General features: G+C 39.0%; 1 protein-coding gene across 1 annotated transcript in view; it reads left to right on the top strand.

Annotated features, from left to right (window-relative positions):
• The window catches only part of LOC144503721 (titin-like), a 350,880-nt gene that overhangs the window by 142,694 nt on the left and 189,095 nt on the right, over positions 1-19,091 (top strand). Inside the window, exons 83-104 of the mRNA XM_078228491.1 lie at positions 1,004-1,285; positions 1,385-1,663; positions 1,753-2,031; positions 2,163-2,441; positions 2,547-2,834; positions 5,550-5,828; positions 5,919-6,197; positions 6,323-6,601; positions 6,771-7,058; positions 7,225-7,512; positions 8,580-8,870; positions 9,411-9,698; positions 13,166-13,255; positions 13,671-13,953; positions 14,298-14,481; positions 14,616-14,702; positions 14,815-15,082; positions 15,169-15,429; positions 15,523-15,732; positions 17,272-17,349; positions 17,450-17,476; positions 18,928-18,951. Of these exons, the coding sequence (XP_078084617.1) occupies positions 1,004-1,285; positions 1,385-1,663; positions 1,753-2,031; positions 2,163-2,441; positions 2,547-2,834; positions 5,550-5,828; positions 5,919-6,197; positions 6,323-6,601; positions 6,771-7,058; positions 7,225-7,512; positions 8,580-8,870; positions 9,411-9,698; positions 13,166-13,255; positions 13,671-13,953; positions 14,298-14,481; positions 14,616-14,702; positions 14,815-15,082; positions 15,169-15,429; positions 15,523-15,732; positions 17,272-17,349; positions 17,450-17,476; positions 18,928-18,951 (4,911 nt within the window). The remainder of the gene's footprint in view (positions 1-1,003; positions 1,286-1,384; positions 1,664-1,752; positions 2,032-2,162; positions 2,442-2,546; positions 2,835-5,549; positions 5,829-5,918; positions 6,198-6,322; positions 6,602-6,770; positions 7,059-7,224; positions 7,513-8,579; positions 8,871-9,410; positions 9,699-13,165; positions 13,256-13,670; positions 13,954-14,297; positions 14,482-14,615; positions 14,703-14,814; positions 15,083-15,168; positions 15,430-15,522; positions 15,733-17,271; positions 17,350-17,449; positions 17,477-18,927; positions 18,952-19,091) is intronic.

The following is a 19,091-nucleotide window of genomic DNA, read 5'->3' as shown; positions in this document are numbered from 1 at the left end:
GTGACAAATATAAAATATCACGGCAAGATAACACTTCAGCTTTGGAGCTACATCAACTAGAAATCACAGACGGTGGAAATTATACCTGCAAAGTATCAAATGTAGCAGGAAGTGATGAATGCAGTGCCACATTAGTTGTGAAAGGTTTGAACTACAATCTTTGTGTTATCAACTCCATTTCTTAAAATGATAAAAGTCAGTTGTTCTGAATTTATTAGCGTTATGTGGTTCATAATGCAACAAATATATTTTTTCTTCAATGAATTTTAGAACCACCAAGATTTATAGTAAAACCAGTGTCACAGGAGGTCCCCCCCAATTCTGCAGTGCGGTTCAAGAGTGATGTGAAAGGAACACCTCCTCTGTATTTCAAATGGTTTAAGGATGACAAGGAGCTAAATTCTGATGCTACGTGTCGCATTATGACAGAAGGTTCATCCAGTTTTCTGCAACTGTATTCAGTAAATCATTCCAATACAGGATACTATACTTGCCACGTCACCAATGATGCTGGCGTAAATACCTGTACAGCCAAACTATTTGTAACAGGTGTGCAATTTTTATGCAGTGTTGCAATATGTTATCAGTATCTTGTTTATGTTTCACTTGTTGTTTTGTCTTTAACTTGCTGAGTATTCTCAGTAGAGATCATCTTTCTTATCTGTTTATCATGTTAGCATCTTGTGTTCTTCATGACATTGAACATATGTTACAATCTTATACTCTTCATCAATTTTATATTTACTTCTTATTTTCTTCATGATCTTAAGAATATATCATCTTGTACTCTTCACTAAAGCGATTCTATTGAATGCTTTTTATTGTATATAACACTGAAAATAAATCTTTGATTTATGTCTTTTTAAAATAATTTGAAACATTCTCTTATATGATTACTGTTCAGTATCATACTTCTTTCCACATACTTCACAATTCCAATTCTTCCAAAACACTAACATTCTTGTTACTCTGGCACTAAATGTCCTCTATTTTGGTTTCCTAGAGCCCCCAACTTTCATTCAGAAGCCAGAATCATCCAAAGTGTTGAAGAAAGGTGAATCCGTACATTTTGAGTGCAAAGTGATTGGCACGCCCGAAATAAAGGTTTCATGGTTCAAGAATGACATTGAAATTAGTGCTGGTACCAAGTACAAAATGCGTTATGATAATTGTGTAGCAGTTCTTGAAATCATTAACGCTGGTTTGGAAGATAGCGGGGATTACCTATGTGAAGCTCAAAACGAAGCTGGCAGTGCAAGTTGCAATGTAGCTTTTACTGTCAAAGGTATGTAGATTTTTTTCAAGTGTATTTCAAAGTTTGTTCTAAAGCAAGTATCTTTTCACCATGAATGCATAAATGAGACAAATTACGATTTTCTTACAGAACCTCCGGTTTTCAGTAAACCACTAGAGACGGTTAATGTCAGAAAAGACTCTGATATCGTACTCCAGTGTGAAATCCGTGGTACATCTCCTTTTGACATATCCTGGTACAAAGACAAAAGGCAAATCCGAGCAAGTAATAAGTATAAAATGATGTATGAAAACCATGTCGCAAGTATTCATATTCTTAAAGTGGAGGCTCCAGATATAGGAGAATATATGTGCATGGCCAAGAATGATGTAGGAGGTGATACTTCCATTGGCACAGTCAATCTGAAAGGTTGGTAAATTTTCCAAATTTAAATTTTGCCACTGTTGCAATTTTAGAAAAACAAATCACACATAAAAAATATTTCTTTAATTCTTCAGAGCCACCAGTATTTGTGAAGAAACTTTCCAACATTTCTTCTCTGCTTGGAGAGTCTATAACTTTACAAGCTACCATTAAAGGTTCAGAACCAATTCATGTAACATGGATCAAGGAACACAAAGAATTGAAAGATAATGAGGATATGACTATTACTCATGAACAAAACACTGTAACGTTACATATTTCAAAACTAGAACCAATTCATGCTGGAAAGTATGTTTGCCAAATCAAAAATGATGCTGGAATGCGTGAGAGTGCTGCTATAATATCGCTTCTGGGTCAGTACTTAACGTCAACTTATTGATGTTTTTAGAATTTGGCTTGCATTTAAGGGCATTGCCCAATATTATTTTATTTACCAATGTATACCAAGAATCTTTTGTAAAAGTACATTTTTTTTGTATTTTAGAACCTGCCACAATAACGGAAAAAGCAGAGTCTGTCAGTGTAACTGCAGGAGATCAAGCAACTTTGGAATGCGTTGTTAGAGGTACACCAGAACTAAAAGTGAAATGGTTGAAAGATGGTCAAGAGTTAGCATCTGGCAGGAAGTATAGAATCAGTTTTCTAAATGGGATTGCCAACCTAAAGATTCTTTCTGCCGAGAAGGCAGACAGTGGTCAATATACTTTTGAAGTCCAAAATAATGTTGGTAGCAGCAGCTGCAAAGCATCAGTCAGCGTTCTAGGTTTGGTTTATTTTTTCTTCTTTTTCATACTTATTTTCAGGATTCGTTAAATACTTGTTAAACAAATCTTTTCATAATCATGGTTTATTGATGTAACTTAAACAGATCGAATCATTCCACCAACGTTTACAAGAAAGTTAAAGAAGGTGGATGGTATTTTGGCTTCTCCTATCCAAATGGAGTGCAAAGTGTCTGGATCACCACCTATTGCTATATCTTGGTTCAAAGATGGACAAGAGATTGTTCATGGAGCAAAATGTCATCTCACATTTGGAGATAATACATGTGGTTTAAAAATAAATGCTCTGGAAATGTCAGATGTTGGCAATTATACATGTAAAGCAACAAATACTGCAGGGAGTGATGAATGCAGTGGTGTCTTGACCGTGAAAGGTCAGTTTATTTTTCTGTGAAGATTCCAGTATTTTACATTACTCTTTGTATTACTACAATCTCAATAGAGACTGGTAATGTTTTTTATAGCATCCAGAAACCTATGTATTTCAGAAAAGAATAATGTCACAAGATTGACCGTTTAATCAAAAGAATTTTAACACATAAAAAATCAAATAACATGAATGCTAATAAATAATCATGTATAGTCAGTTAGATTAAAAGATAAAAGTACAGTGAACTCTGTTGCTAATAATCTAAACTGAACTCCCTTATTCACAAAATTATTCTTAGCTTTCTGTTCTTTCCCCTTTTAAGCCTGGTAACTTTTAACTGCAGAACTGTCTTCATAGTGAAAGCATTACCGGAGACCCTGCTTCCAGCACAAGTGAGACAAATCATCCAGCATTGTTTCAATTTCTCATGAATTAGGTCTTTTCAATCCAAGTTCAGGTTTCAAATCACATTCCAGCATGGTGAACAGTAGAGGCTTCGGGCCTGTAGCTGCTCTGTTTCCTTTAAACCCCTAACAGAACAAACTATCTTTCATATTCAGTGATATTTTAGGAAATCCTGATAACGCAGTGGTTACCTCTGTACCTTGTCATCTCAAAGCCCATCACCGTGGCAACATGAATCACATGGGTCTTATATCCAGATAGAGATGTGTGTCAGCTATCCTTAATATTCCAACCAGCTTTTATCTTAGTAAATGGACAATCTTTTAACAACCCAACATTATCAACATCTTTTTGAAACTTTGGAGACTCAAAGGCTATTAGCACACTAGCTGCTGCCATTGTAATCAGGTATAAACATCTTGCTCGTTCTTCGCCAAAAATCACTCTGGATCCCCTTTCAACTGATCGGTGCTTGATGACAGGCAGACATCAGAACAGATCACATGATCTCCTTCATCTTATGTTAAAGACACAGCCCCAAAAATATACAGAGGGCGATTCTCCCAGCCTGCTGCATGCTGCTCGAGCAATGCAATGGGCCGGGAGACATCAGCAGGGGCCATTTAGCAGGGGGTAGGGGGGGTGACCCCTGGGCATTGCCAGCCTGGCAGTGCCAACCTGGCCCCCTCGCACTGCCCAAGGGGCAAATTGGTAATGTCCAGGGGACACCATGGTACTGCCCACCGGGCATTGGACAGTGCCAAGGAGGTGGAGCCTAATGGGGTGAGGCCTATTGGGAGTATGGCCTGTGTGGGGAAGATCGGGAGATCGCTGCCACTCTGCTCTTGGGATCAGTGGCAGAGGAAGGGGAGGAAAGGGCTGATCGGGGCTGGCCATCGCGATAGATGGGGGGTTCGGTTTTCCGAGAGGTCAGGGCTGCCGGGGGAAGGGCATTGGTGCTGCTGAGGGTGGGGGCTCACGTGAGACCTGGACTGCCGGTGGGGGTGGAATCGGGAGATCGAGGCGGACAGTGGAATGGGGTGGGGGGGGGTGGGGGCAGTGGGGGGGTGGGGGGGGGTGGGGGGCAGTGGGGGGGTGGGGGGGGTGGGGGGCAGTGGGGGGGCGGTGGGGGGCGGTGGGGGGGTGGGGGGCGGTGGGGGGGTGGGGGGCGGTGGGGGGGGGAGGCGGTGGGGGCCCTGAGAGATTTGGGAGGCCAACGATCAGGGGTGGGGGGGGACTGGAAGGGCAGCGACGGGGGGGGGGGGGCTGTTGTAGAGCTGGCCAGCTATCAGGAGGCCAGCAATGTGGGGTCACTGCATATGCGCTGATCTTCGCTCTGTGCTATGCTCCTGTCTCTCGGGCAGGAATAGGCACCGCGTATTGATTTTCGACGTGAATCTTGCTCGGGGACTCTGCAGTGCTCAGAGTGTGAGATTCATTTTGAAAATCCTGCAAAAATACCATAGGGAGTTACTTCAGTTTTTACTTGAATTCAGTATTTAGAATCCTGGTCATAATCTTGTAAATCTCATAATTGCAACACTGCCTGGGTAGAAATGCATTCTCTATGTTACAGATCACTGAACCTGTTCTAGATACTGTCACATCAATCAATGCGATATGCGACCTCTATAATCTCTGCTTGGGAATCTCCTCTTATATTTCTTTATCCAGTAAAGCCTGTAAAGACTAATTCAACCCACTAATTATATTACAGTGGCCCTATTAAAAATATATACAATTTATCCATCTGACTGTCCAAACCAGGTCAGATCTCAAGAGCTCCTGCTTCCCAAACTTAGACTCCATCAGCTCATAAACATTTCAGTGTCAAGCTCGGCAAAAGCAAGAAAAATAATTCAGTTAAAGGTTCAGTATAACGAATAAATTAAAGAAGTCAGTCACAGTATTTAAGTTAGTTTTCATTAATTAGCCTAAAAAACCTGATGTAGGAATTTGCCAGGATTCTTACAGCAGATCTCAACCAGACAATCTGATGTCACTTTCAAGAGACATCAGTGTGGGTGTTGTGTCAGGACAGAACTCGGCCCAGCTATCATCATTATCTTCGTCAAATGCTCAAACTGTTGCTGCCCACCTTTAGGCTTAGACATGAAGAATGGTACCGGAAGGCTACTATTATCTGTGGATTTGCATGAACCACATCCGTCAGGAAAGAGGGGGCAAAGGAGTAAAAATTGTGGAAAAAGAGAAAAATTAATTTTGTCTTAATTTCCAGCAAAAATTACATTCATCTTTCTAGTAAATTTATAACTTAATGTTCCATTACAATATTTTGCTTTGACTCCTTTAGAACCACCTTCATTTATGAGGAAACCTGATCCTCAGGAAGCTTTACCTGGTTCAAATGTGAGGTTTACAAGTGTTGTTACTGGAACAGTTCCACTGAAAGTGGCATGGTTTAAAGGTAGCACTGAACTGGTAACAGGAAGGAAATGTCTAATTTCTTTAAGTGGCTCGACAGCAGTATTAGAGCTACTAAACATAGATGCTTCCCAAAGTGGAGACTATATCTGCCAAGTCAGTAACGAAGCTGGCCAAGATTCTTGTGCAACAAAATTGTTTGTGAAAGGTTTGTAAATTACAAATTAAATGTAAGTTAATATTTTACTGGAGTTGCTTGGCCTTTTTGAAAAAAAGTTTTCATATGTATCCTCACCAGAACCGGCCGTATTCCAGAAGAAGTTGAAGGACTCCAGTGTTGTACTGGGCAAGTCAGTTTGCCTTGACTGCACATACACTGGTACCCCAGAAATCACAATCAGCTGGAAAAAAAATGGAATGCCTATATTCCAGTCAGAAAGACATATTCTAACTACTACTGAAACATCTTGTATTTTGGAGATTCTCAACTGTATTAGAGATGATAATGCAGAATATACATGTGAGGTAGAAAATGATGCTGGAATGGACACTTGTCATGCTGAGGTCAAAGTATTAGGTTTGTTAAACTTCAGATTTCTATTAGTCACTGACTTTACATCAATATTATGTCCCTTTATTTTCTTTTTAATACACATGATATGCATAATTTTTAACTGTTGATATATATTGATTATACTTCAGAACCGCCAACATTCATCCAGCATTTAGAACCCCTGGAAATAACAATAGGTGACCCAGGATTCTTTGAATGTACTCTTACTGGAACACCTGAAATTAAGGTTTCTTGGTACAAAGGGGACACAAAACTGAGAGCCACCCCTAATTGTAAAATGGAGTTTGTGAACAATGTTGCAAGAATGGAACTGAAGAAAACAACTTTGAGTGACTGTGGGGAATATATATGCAAAGCTGAAAATAAAATAGGGACCTGCTCATCAAAGGCCATGCTCAATATTCAAGGTGATTTTGCTGAACTGATTAATTGTGCTTGACAGATTGGCATATGTCAGCATCTGATATATTTTTCCATTGGAACATTTAAAACATTTTTCACTGCGATTTTTAAAAAGTAAATTTCCGATATGATCACAGTTTTGAAGAACTCATTCCTTAATTGTTTACTTTACAGAACGTAAAGTTGCTCCTTCTTTCACAAGAAAAATTCAGAATATAGAAGGAACTCTTCATCTCCCAGAGACATTTGAATGTCACGTTTCTGGTTCGATGCCCATTGAAACCTCTTGGTTTAAAGATGGTGTAAAATTGACGAGTGAAGAAAAATTAATTATATCTTTCACAGGAAATGTAGCAACTCTTAAAATTCTTAACGCTGAGATGAATCATGCGGGTGAATACACTTGCAAAGCTTCAAACATGGTTGGAGCTGTTTCATGCAGTTCCAAACTAACCCTGAAAGGTTTGTTGGGTTAAAAATTAATTAAATATCTTCATCTCTTTCTCTTTATTATCTTATATCCCAATTTTGCAACATTTAAAACTTGTTTCTTTTATCATTGCTGGGTGCAGTTATTTTACTGCTGCAATATTCCGATAGAAAATAATTATTTCTTGTTATTTTTTAGAGGCTAGAGTTGCTCCTGTATTTGACAAAAAACTAGAACCATTGGATGTTACTACTGGGCAAAGCATAGATCTTGAATGCCATTTCATTGGCTCTTCCCCAATTAAAGTTATTTGGCTGAAGGATGGCAAAGAAGTTCGAACAAGTGGCAATTACAAGATAACTTGCGTGGAAAATACACCTCACTTGACAATTCTAAAAGCAGACAAAGGAGATTCATGCCAGTTTGTTTGTGAGGCTAGCAATGACATTGGAAAGGACTCATGCAAAGCATTAGTGACTGTAAAAGGTATTTCTCCAAGTCATTTATTAGTTTTTCCCCCAGCGCAGTATTCCAGACTCAGCGTTATTCATTTGAAGGAAGAATGTTGCTGCTTCTTAGTTTTCCTTCTTCAATGTGATTATTTTCCAGTGACCTGTTTTTTTCACTTTCTCAATCCGGAGTTCTTCTTTTGAAGTAAGAACTTGAAAAAGGCAATTACTAAAAGCACAAATCTAAACTGAAAAGTAATGTAAAATATTGTGGAAATCTCGTTAATCCACTCACATCAAAGAATTTTAGGGTGGAATTTTCCCTTGCCGCACCGGCAGGTTCATTGGTGGGCAGGAGGGGGAATTCAGGCAGGTGTCCAAAAATAGGTTTTATGTCAGTGTGGATTTCCCACTGATGCCCACCATGGCAGATTGGGAAACCCACTGGAAACTGATTTGCATCCCGCTAATGGGATGCAAATGTAGGCCTGAGTGGAATCCCGCTCCCCACCCCCCAAACCAATTCAAGATGCCAGCGGGAAAATGTTATTCCAGAACATGCCTGGAACAACATGGCGTGCAGAAGTCAGTGTTCACCTGCTTGGAGTGCCTCTGGAGTTTGGGATGAAAGCTGCCTGGACTTTGGAATGCCATAGCAGTGTGTGAGGACCATCTTACTTCTTCAATGGTGGGTCAGTGATGCTGGGCACCTTTTAAATATGGCACCTAGATATAATGGCGGCACACGCCAAATTCTTCATTCTTACTGGCCTGCCCCTTCACAAGATACGACGCTAAACCCCCGGGATGCAAAATTAATAAGTTTAGGCCAGAAGATATGGGATGGTTTTCCGCTGGGCTCTATAGCAGGAAACACTCCTGTCATCACCGCTGCCACAGGACTAAGTTCCAGATGGGAGAATATTGCTCTTAATTTTTATAACCTTCCACTCTCCACCATCCATCTTGAAGTGAAATTTCTGATTTTCACTTTTTAACAGATTTCTCTTGCTGAAGCCTAACTTCACTGAATAAATAAAAAATATATCCATACATTTGAGCATTTGTAATATTGATCCATCTTGAAATGCCTGTCTTTTACAGATCGTAAAATCCCACCAACCTTCACTAAAAAACCTCTGGAACAAATACATGATACAGAAGGAAAATCTATAAAACTTGAGGGTCGTGTTTCTGGTTCACAACCAATATCTGTAACCTGGTTCAAAGATGAACAAGAGATCCTGCAAACTGAAAATTATGACTTGTCATTTAAAAACAATGTAGCAATACTGAACATTAAGAAAACACATCTTAATGATTCTGCTGTTTACACATGTAAAGCAGCCAATGAAGCAGGCACTGAAATGTTTACTGTGTCTGTTTTGATCAAAGGTTAGTAATGAAGATAATTATTTATTCTTAGTGCCTGATGACAGTGGATAAAGAAACAAATGTGTGCAAATTCTACAGTTGATAATTCAGTCAAATGTATTGGGTTTCTTAAAGACTTTACTAGACATCCTTTATTATTTTTCTGTCTAAAATGCATTCTAAACTCTTTGCTTGTTGTCAGTTGTTATCAACATTTCCTTTAGATTTTGGCCGGAATTCTCCACTTCTTGGACAGGTTACCAGATGAAACATTATGTGAAGTGAAGGTGCTAAACACCTCCAGAAATAGTATTGCCCAACATCAACGCATATTTTGTTAACAAATTATAAAGTACCATTAATGATATCCATTACTACTAAACCCTCCTGGATGAAAGAGGAAATGTGATGATGCGAAACAGCAATAGCAGTGGGTAACCTGAAAGGGGAGAGTGGGTATGGACTGGGTAAAATAGATAGTTTGAAAAATCCTTGATTGTATGTTTGATGCTGGCAGGCTTTCCTTTTTAAATACTTACCTGCAATTTATTGTTGTTTTAGAACTTTTAAGGCCTCCTGTCTGTGACATACCACTTAAACCAATGACAATAACCGAAGGAGAGTCATTGAAGCTTAGCTGCCATGTCCATGGGTCTGAACCAATTAAGATACAATGGTTTAAAGACAGGAAAGAAATTAAGCCATCTGAAAGATTGAACATGACCTACAAGGATGGTACAGCTGCCCTAGAATGTAAAACATCTACTAAATCAGATAGTGGTGACTACCTCTGTAAAGCTACAAATGAAGCTGGAAGTGTCTCTTGCAAAGCCAAACTAACAGTCCAAGGTATGGGGTTGATATGAAATAAATTGGCATTGTAATGTGCATACCCTAAGGAGGCTAAAAGCTCTTACTAATCATGTTTTGTTAAGTTTATCGAACCTCCTTAGCCTTACTGCATTAAGAGAAAAATCAGTGGCGCATTGAGATCCATTACTTGAAGCATTGAAACATTGACATGATCCACTCAGCCATATAGATGACACTGGATCATTGGACCATTAACCAATTGTTAAGTTTACCATTAACAGTGTCAAAACCAGGCTTTTTCATTGGCCAAATATGTCTCATGCTGCCAGTAGTAATCTTTGATTAGTCAATAAAGGTGTTCTCGCAGATCTTGCAAGCCACTTGGATCAGGATCCTCTTGCTAAGCAAGACGGAACATTTTTAAAAGGAAGAAAACATTGCTTCATACTTTTGAATTCTTAAATCATGTATTCGTTTCTTGCAGTTAAATAGCAAATGCTGTTTCATGCTGGTTAACTACATTTCATATCTCACAGACTGAATATATATATATATAATAATATATAAAACCCTCGCTCTGTTTGATACAATACTCTATTATCACTACTGTCTTTTAAATGCTGCCAAAAGATCTTCATTTGAAGTTTAATTCCTGATGTCTTAAACTAATTTAATATTGTGGTTAATGTAGTTTTAGTTATATAGTACAAGACTTAAATTGTTCTTAAACAGATAATGGTTTAATACATTATTTATTGAGGTGTAATTTCAATGTGCACCATGTGCACAAGGACTTTCATAATTTTTCATGGTATGAAAACGGTATCTTAGTCTGTAATCATTTTGTTTCATCTTATTACATAATCTGTACAAGTAATTGGTCTCCATGTCTTGTATGAACACATTTCAAAATACTATAATAACATAATCATAGAAATTGGAGGATCGGGCCATACATCTTTGATAAAATATGGAGGCAGCTCTGGCCAGTATTTTGTTCTTCCACTTAATGTAATGGTAATAAATGGGGACCTAACACTAACACCATGGACTCCCAAATCTGAATTCCTATGATTCCACGTGCATAATGCAAAAGTTACCATGCACGAAAATAGGCACATTCTACCTATTTTGCAGTGGTGGCAAATGTGTGTATGTGTTATAGTAGTGTTTTCCAAGTTGCCAAATAAATATCTTAGCAGTACTTGCACTGAATTGCTAATGTTTGTAATGCATTTCATTCACAATGTCTGGAAGACTTTATTCAAGAATTTCTCATCGGTGAGATATATGGGTCAATCATGTCAGTTCTCGAAAAAGAGAGGAATAGTGAACTTCTAAGTAATAACGAAGATATTTAACATAAATTTTGCACCCATAGACTTGCTAGCATACTTCTTCAATGTTATAGCTTATTGCCAGTGTCAGTACAAGGTGGATTTCAACTTTTTTCGCATATTTATTATTTATAATGTACATTTTTGCATGTTTGATGGTAGAATGTTAATTTCCCACCTATCACAAGAGAAAATTTGCTCTGTTCCACAAGCAAATACGTACACAGATCTAAATATTTGGAGGAGCATGGTATTCTTGGAAAGGAAGATGTCAGTGAATGTGTATACGTTAGCCCAACTCTTTCAAGGTGCCTACCAGAGGTCTGATCCATCAAACAACTTAGGGACTTCAAATGCATCTAAGTACCCTATAGATTCCAAGACGTATTACTTCTCAACAACACAAACTTGAAGAACCACGTCTGGCAATACGATTGTCTCATGAAACTCACAATTGGATGAAGAGATGAAAACTTCTTTCACATCATCAGTGCAGATGTTCCATTGGAGATTTTTCACAATCTTTAAAATTTTTAATTCATCCATTTTTATGGTTGAGGCAGATTTAATATCTACTATCAACTCCCCAGTCTCAAATGAAAATTACTTTTCATAGACCCTTAGAAGAGATTTCTTAGAAGAAACCCCATAGCTGTTTCAATGTTATCAGCTGGAGAGAAGCGTAAATCCTGCTGATGATATCCTATAATGACTGTAAATGGATTTAAAACCTGGCAGGGAAAAAAGGGCATCATCGGGCTTTCGACAAAGGCCAGATCATAAATTTTGAGTTAACTGAAAAATTACATGTTTCATTTAACTTGTACTGTTTTCATATCTGGCACTTTCTCAAAGACATAGTGACATCATGCACAATCAAAACACCCCAATGCAGAGCTGCAGCTGCCCAGTATTTTGTGCCTTAGCAATCCATATGTGAACTGAAAAAAAAACTTATCATCTGCATCTGACTTAGATCATCCACTAAATGGTAAGGAATTAGATTAAAATCAAGCACCCTACAACTTGTATATATAGAAGATTGCAGGAGGAATAACAGGAGATCATACGCTAAATAGAGTTTACAAATTGGCAAGTCATGTTGCAGCTTTATAGAACCTTAGTTAGGCCGCACTTGGAATATAGTGTTCAATTCTGGTCGCCACACTACCAGAAGGATGTGGAGACTTTGGAGAGGGTACAAAAAGGTTTTACCAGGATGTTGCCTGGTATGGAGGGTATTAGCTATGAGGAGAGGTTGGAGAAACTTGGTTTGTTCTCAGTGGAACGATAAAGGTTGAGGAGCGACCCGATAGAAGTCTACAAGATTATGAGGGGCATGGACAGAGTGGATAGTCAGAAGCTTTTTCCCAGGGTGGAAGCGTCTATTACTAGGGGTCATAGGTTTAAGGTGTGAGGGGCAAGGTTTAAAGGAGATGTACGAGGCAAGTTTTTTACTTAGAGGGTGATGGGTGCCTGGAACTTGCCAGTGGAGGTAGTGGAAGCAGATACGATAGTGAGTTTTAAGGGGCGTCTAGACAAATACATGAATAGAATGGGAATAGAGGGATATGGTCCCCGGAAAGGTAGAGGTTTAGTTCAGTCGGGCAGCATGGTCGGTGCAGGCTTGGAGGGCTGAAGGGCCTGTTCCTGTGCTGTAATTTTCTTTGTTCTTTGTTTGTTCTTCATAAACTTTACACCATTATGATTGTTGAATAATGACAATCATTTGGAGTAAGCAACAACTGCATGAACCACAGAGTATAAGATGCAATTCACTGTTCAAACACTACTGCTTCTTTATATTGCTGGCGTAGGTATAACATAGATTCATACAAACTGAATTCAGACTCAGACCTGCCCTAACTACACAACAGAATAAAAGAATTGGGTCGCACTGCTCCTCTGCAGCCTCAATGCCAACCCTAACTCCAGATTTGCATACACAGACTGAAATCTGCATGGAGGTGAGGTCAAGTTTGTAGTATAAGTGCGCACCAAAATGCTTGGCCAGACTTTTAAATCTTCATTGTGACTTACTGTTTATATTTTTTTTGTATACGTGCTATTTACTCCTGGCACATTCAACTTGTTTGCTTGTGAGAATTTTGACATTGAAAACTAAAGCAATGCCATTCAAAATAACTTTAACATGTTCTGGTTTAGAAAAAGCTGCAGCAAAGAAAGTGGCTTCTCCACCACAGCCAGACAAGATCTTCTTCATTGAGAAACCAAAGAGTGTGAAAGTAATAGCAAGTAAGTGCACCTTGGAATATTCCCTCTCATGCATAATGTTTATTAAAAAGAAACATTTCTGAATAATGCAAAACATGTCAAAGCAAAAATGAGCAAATAATTACAGTGCTACACCATCGACTGTCAACGAGAAGGTGTTAGGGTAAATTTTTATCTGAAAGTAGATTCACATTCATTCTTCTAGAGGAAATTAATTAAATTCTTTTGTTGGGTCACTCAGAAGAAAGAGAACGCAAAACAGGGTTCCGTTACTGTATAATTTAAGCACATAACCTAACGCATTAAGTGAAATGTAGATGCCTTTTTTTAAACAAAATAGAACAACAGCAAGTTCATAGATGTTTGGTGGGAAAATTATAGAGAGTAAAAGTTTAGAAGACATTTTCATTGATCTTAATTATATTTTACATTGCAGAGGGTGTAGCAACATTCATTGCAAAGGTTGGTGGTGATCCAATTCCAAATGTTAAATGGATGAAAGGCAAATGGAGACAGATTAACCATGGTGGCCGAGTTATTGTACAGCAAAAGGGACAGGATGCCAAATTGGAAATTAAAGACGTGATAAAAACTGATGCTGGACAGTACAGATGTGTCGCATCTAACAAATCTGGCGAAATCGAAAGCAGCATAAGTTTGGAAATCGAAGAGAAGAAAGACATTATTGTTGAAACAGACTTCAGAGCTAAACTGAAGAAGTAAGTATGTTAGATTTGGTGAGATTGTTTAAGGTTCTAATTCATAATATGAATGAACAATGATATTCAAATGTAGTGTTTGTCATTTTAAGATTACTTTTCCTGTTTACCAGAAAAAATAGTGAATGTTCATGAAGTTTAATGAAACAGAATCTTTTTTTCGGTCCAGCAGCTTTATTCTCGATTTTTAAAAATTTCATTTTATATCGAAATTGGCAACATAATTTTACAGAAGAACATCATTGACTTTAGTTTTGGTCCATCAACTTGTACATTTTATTTAATTTACATTTCATTTACAGTGCAGTAACAATGCATTAATATTTGTCATTTATTTTGAAAAGAACACCTTCCAAACAAAAGGAAGAAGAAGTAGACAAGGATATTGACATTGTAGAACTGCTAAGGAATGTTGATCCGAAGGAATATGAAAAGTATGCCCGCATGTATGGAATTACTGATTTCCGCGGTCTGCTTCAAGCCATTGAACAACTGAAAGCCAGCAAAGGAGATGAAACTCACAGAGTGGTGGGTTGCTTCCTGATCATTTCTCTGTGTTAATACTGTAGAGTATACTAGTCTTCATGCAGAATAAAGATCTTACATGGTCACCATGCTGTACATTTTTGTAATTGCCTTTAACTCATTGTCACTTTATTAAGGAGTTGGAAGAACATGAACGAGGCCCCGAAGAAGAGGAGTTCAATGAACTCATCCAGTATATCCAGCAAAGAATAGAAAAAGTTGAGGTAAGATCCGCACTATAATGAATTAATAGTGACCTTGAGTTGCATTCTAATAAAGCGTCTACAGTGTTTTGCTTGAAATGACTATTTTGTTTAAAAAAATTGTTCTCTGCAGCCTATTGAATTAATCAAGGACATTGAAGATCAAGTTGTACGTACAAATGAGGTTGCAGTATTTGAATGTGCAATAAAGATAAACTATCCTGAAATCAAACTTTCCTGGTACAAAGGAACTGAAAAGTTGGAATCAAATCATAAATATGAAATTAGCATTGATGGTGACATTCATCGCTTAAAGGTCAAAAACTGTGCATTGCAAGATCAAGGCAACTTCCGCATTGTCTGTGGCCCACACATCTCTAGTGCTAAACTGACCGTTGTCGGTAAGTACCGTTTGCAGTTTTAATTCTGAATCTTCTTTTCTCTCATTAACTCATCTAACTTATTTGCGTTGTGCTATGTTTTCCAGAACCTATAGTTGAACAGCACCTTGAAAATCTTTCTGGTAAGGAAGGTCACATTTGTATCATGGTTTGCCAGTTTTCCTTGCCAAATCTGAAGACGGAGTGGTTTAGAAATGGTAGAAGAATTGAGGGCCGAGGCAGATATTCCATAGATGTTGTGGATAAGTTGCAGAAAGTCACTATTAGTGACTTGAAACCAGAAGATCAAGGCCGATTTACTTGCAAGTATGAAGATCTGGAAACATCTGCTGATCTCCGCGTTGAAGGTTTGTGGTTTAACCAAAAGATCTTAACTGAGTTGCACTTTGATGATTAGTTTTGTACAAGTGTTATATTGTTTCTGCTCTTGTGTGTTGTAGCGCAACCAATTGAATTTACAAAGACAATTCAAGATATTGTGGTGAAAGAACATGAATCGGCTGTGTTTGAATGTGAAGTGTCCTTTGATGATGCCATTGTAACCTGGTTTAAAGATACAGTGGTGCTTAAAGAAAGTCCAAAGTACAGTTTCAGAAGACATGGACGACGACACTTTATGACTATCCATAATGTCACAACAGAAGATGAAGGTGTGTATAGTGTAGCCATTAAACATGACACTTTTAATACAGTAGTTATCTATACAAATCTATCTGCAAACGAGATACTTGGGTTAAGGAAAAGCAATGAAGATATGTTAAATGTATAGAATCTTGATTAGGCCACAATTAAAAGTACTGTGCACAGTTCTAATCTCCATGGCCAGATTGGGCATCATGCGTGCTGTCTACCCACCCTTGCCTGCCCTGCTGTGATTTTACCAACAGCGATGAGACATCATGCAGCCTTGCCTGTGGGTCAATTGAGGCCCTTAGGTGGGTTCCCACTTTAATGGCAAGAGGGGTTTGCATTCATTTCAAGCCCCCATACCTTTCAATGCCCCTGACCCACTCACCACCATTATTCCCTTTCCAGCCGGCCTGTCCGCCTGGCTGCACCCCTCCCCTCACCCTCGTCAATGGGACTTGCCAGTCTGGTCCCAGTGAGGCCCCAGACTTGCTGTCACAGCTGGCTGCATCTTGGCATGCTTCAGCCTGGGACCCGCTGCAATTCCAACAGTGACCACCACTTCTGGTGCCACTGCTGCAAAGAGAACTGCCGGCCATTTAACTTCCCAGCAGTTCTCTGAGGAGGGCCTTCCTTCACAAGGGGAACAAGCAGGCAGGCTTGCTCCTCACATTTACGCCAGTGTTAGGCACCCAGCCCCAATGCAGAATTCAGCCTCATGTTACAGGAAAGGATATAGAGGCACTAAGGGAGGTACAGAAAAGATTTACAAGGATGATGTCAAAATGGATAGCTTATCAACATAAGGAAAGAGTGCTTGAAAAGATAAAGGCTGAAAGTGACCTGAAAGGAATGCTTAAAAATAAGGAAGGGTTGGATGGAATAGATGTAAAAAAAAAGTTTCACTTGTGGAGCTGTCCAAATCTAAGAGTCATGGATATAAGATAGCCACTAATAAGGAATTCAGGAAAAGCATCTTTACTCACTGAGTGATTAGATTGTTTAACTTGATGTCACAGAAATATTTAAGGTGAATAGCACAAATGTATTTAAGGGGAATTGGCATAATTACATGAGGGGGAAAGGCGGCATGTTGGCACAGTGGTTAGCACTGCTTCCTCACAGTGCCAGGGATCCAGGTTCAATTCCGGCCTTGGGTCACTGCCTGTCTGTGTGGAGTTTGCACGTTCTCCCCAGGTCTGCATGGGTTTCCTCCGGGTGCTCCAGTTTCTTCCCACAGTCCAAAGATGTGCGGGTTAGGTTGATTGGCCATAATAAATTGCCCCTTAGTGTCAGGAGGACTAGCAGGAGTTACGGGGATAAGGGTGGGATTGTTGTCATTGCAGGCTCAATGGGCCAAATGGCCTCCTCCTGCACTGTTGGGATTCTCTGATAGAAGAGGAAGGATATATTGATAGAGTGAAATGGCATAGGGTGGAAGAGCCTCATGAAGAGCATGAACATTAGCAAAGATTGGCCGTTTTCTGTGCTGTGAATATTACGCAACACTGATTTAAAATAGAACGTCGGTAAATATAAGAATATAAAATTGTATTTTTCAGGGGTTTATTCAGTAATTGCTCAACTTGAACCAAGAGGTGAAGCTAAAAGTACTGCAGAACTTTATGTATCAAGCCAAGGTAGGTGCAATTGTAAATTAACACATCCTTTTCATAAAACTAAAAGATTTCCTTTACAATTTTACTAACTTTCACTGATGCTAAAATCTGTTCTCTGCAGAAATCACCTTGAAGCCCAGAAAACCTGGTGGGTAATCTGTTTTTAAAAAATCTTTTAGTCTACTTTTAAATTCTCCTTAATGCTGCAGTGAAGTACATGCAGAACTAATTATTTTCATCTTCACTGAGGCAAAAGATTTAATTGTGCAAAAATGAATTGTGGCGGTATCAAATAACTTATTTAATTAATTACAAATATTTTTATTTGTATTTTTTCTTTATTTTGAGTTTAAAACAATAAACATGTACAAGAGAAGCCAGCGATCAATAATTTAAAAGCTGCCACTGGCTTGCCTATTTGTCAACGATGTTAATATTCTTATTCAAGTAGGTCAAATATTAAAATCTGAAATACTATTTAGAAATTTAGGCTGGAATTTTGGAGGTGGGAAGGGCATGTCTTTTAGCGGGATGGTGGCAGACCAAAACCCATTAGCCTTCACACCTCTGCCAGAATTAAGTTCTGGGCAGCAAGACCCATGGTCGACCTTTCCACTCTGGCCCAATTGAGATACTTAAGTGGCCAACTAATGACCACGTCACCACCAATAATCCAGCTGCAGGCAGGCCTGTTGCCATGCGATGTGCATAACACGTAAAACCTGTGAAACCAGCTTGTCAGCTCCATGGGTGGGGCAGGGCCATTGTGGTTCTTCAATCAAAGATGCCTGATCAAGTGACTGGATATCAGGAAGGGAACGGCCTGCTGTGATCAATGGTTCTGCCCTTGCTGTCAACCCCCTTCCACTGCTCTCAGGTAGACCACATCCCTCTCCCCAACGGCACCCCCCTCCTCTCCGTTATTTACCTGTGGACTGGGTCGCTCCGCCATCCAGGGACTGTCCATTCAGCAGCAGCCCTGGCCTCTCCAATGGCAGTGCTCAGCACTAGAACTGTCATCCTCTGATTGGCTGCCAACTCTTGGTAGATGTGACTTCCGTCCCCATGGTCTTGTTTCCAGGGGAAGACCCACCACTGGGCTCACCACTGCCTGTTTTGTCAGCAAACCCCCCCCAAAAAGAAGCACCGTAGGTCTCAGGCTGGCTCTCCAGCCAGCAGGCGAGAACTCCAACACCCAAATCAAGATTCCTCCCTTAATTTCATTTCTTACATTAAATAGTTTAGTAAAGTAATAATGTGATAAATGTACAGAAAGAATGGAAGAACAAAACCTAATTACCATTCCTGTTGTATTGTTCAAATGTCTTTGACATTGGAATTCCATTTGGAAAAAATTGCCGGTTACAGATAAGCAAGCAGATATTATGGAAATGTTTTCTCAAAGGAGTCTTGGTTCAATTATTCATTTGTCAAAATCACGTTTTGAATTTTTGCCACATTTTTCAGCAAATTTTTGAAGTTCCTCTGTGTCCTGTATCCCGCTCTGTGACCTTTTCAATAAGCTGCATAAATGCATTTTGTTTGAATTTTTGGAATTATTTGTTATTAACGTATGTTTTCCTAATTTCTATGTTGTAGAAGAGGAAAAGAAAGAAGAAATAGGTAATGTGTTTATATCCTTTGCATTTCCATAAGCTACAGAGATGATTAATTTCTAGGCATTCCAACATTCTTTTAAAAAATTATTAAAACTGAATATGCTAGAAATACTCAGCAGGTCTGGCAACATCTGTGGAAAGTGA

The sequence above is a fragment of the Mustelus asterias genome, chromosome 14 (genome assembly GCF_964213995.1).
Source record: "Mustelus asterias chromosome 14, sMusAst1.hap1.1, whole genome shotgun sequence".
Taxonomy (NCBI): domain Eukaryota; kingdom Metazoa; phylum Chordata; class Chondrichthyes; order Carcharhiniformes; family Triakidae; genus Mustelus; species Mustelus asterias.
The sequence above is the reverse complement of the archived record's forward strand: the minus strand, read 5'-3'. Positions and strand labels throughout refer to the sequence as shown.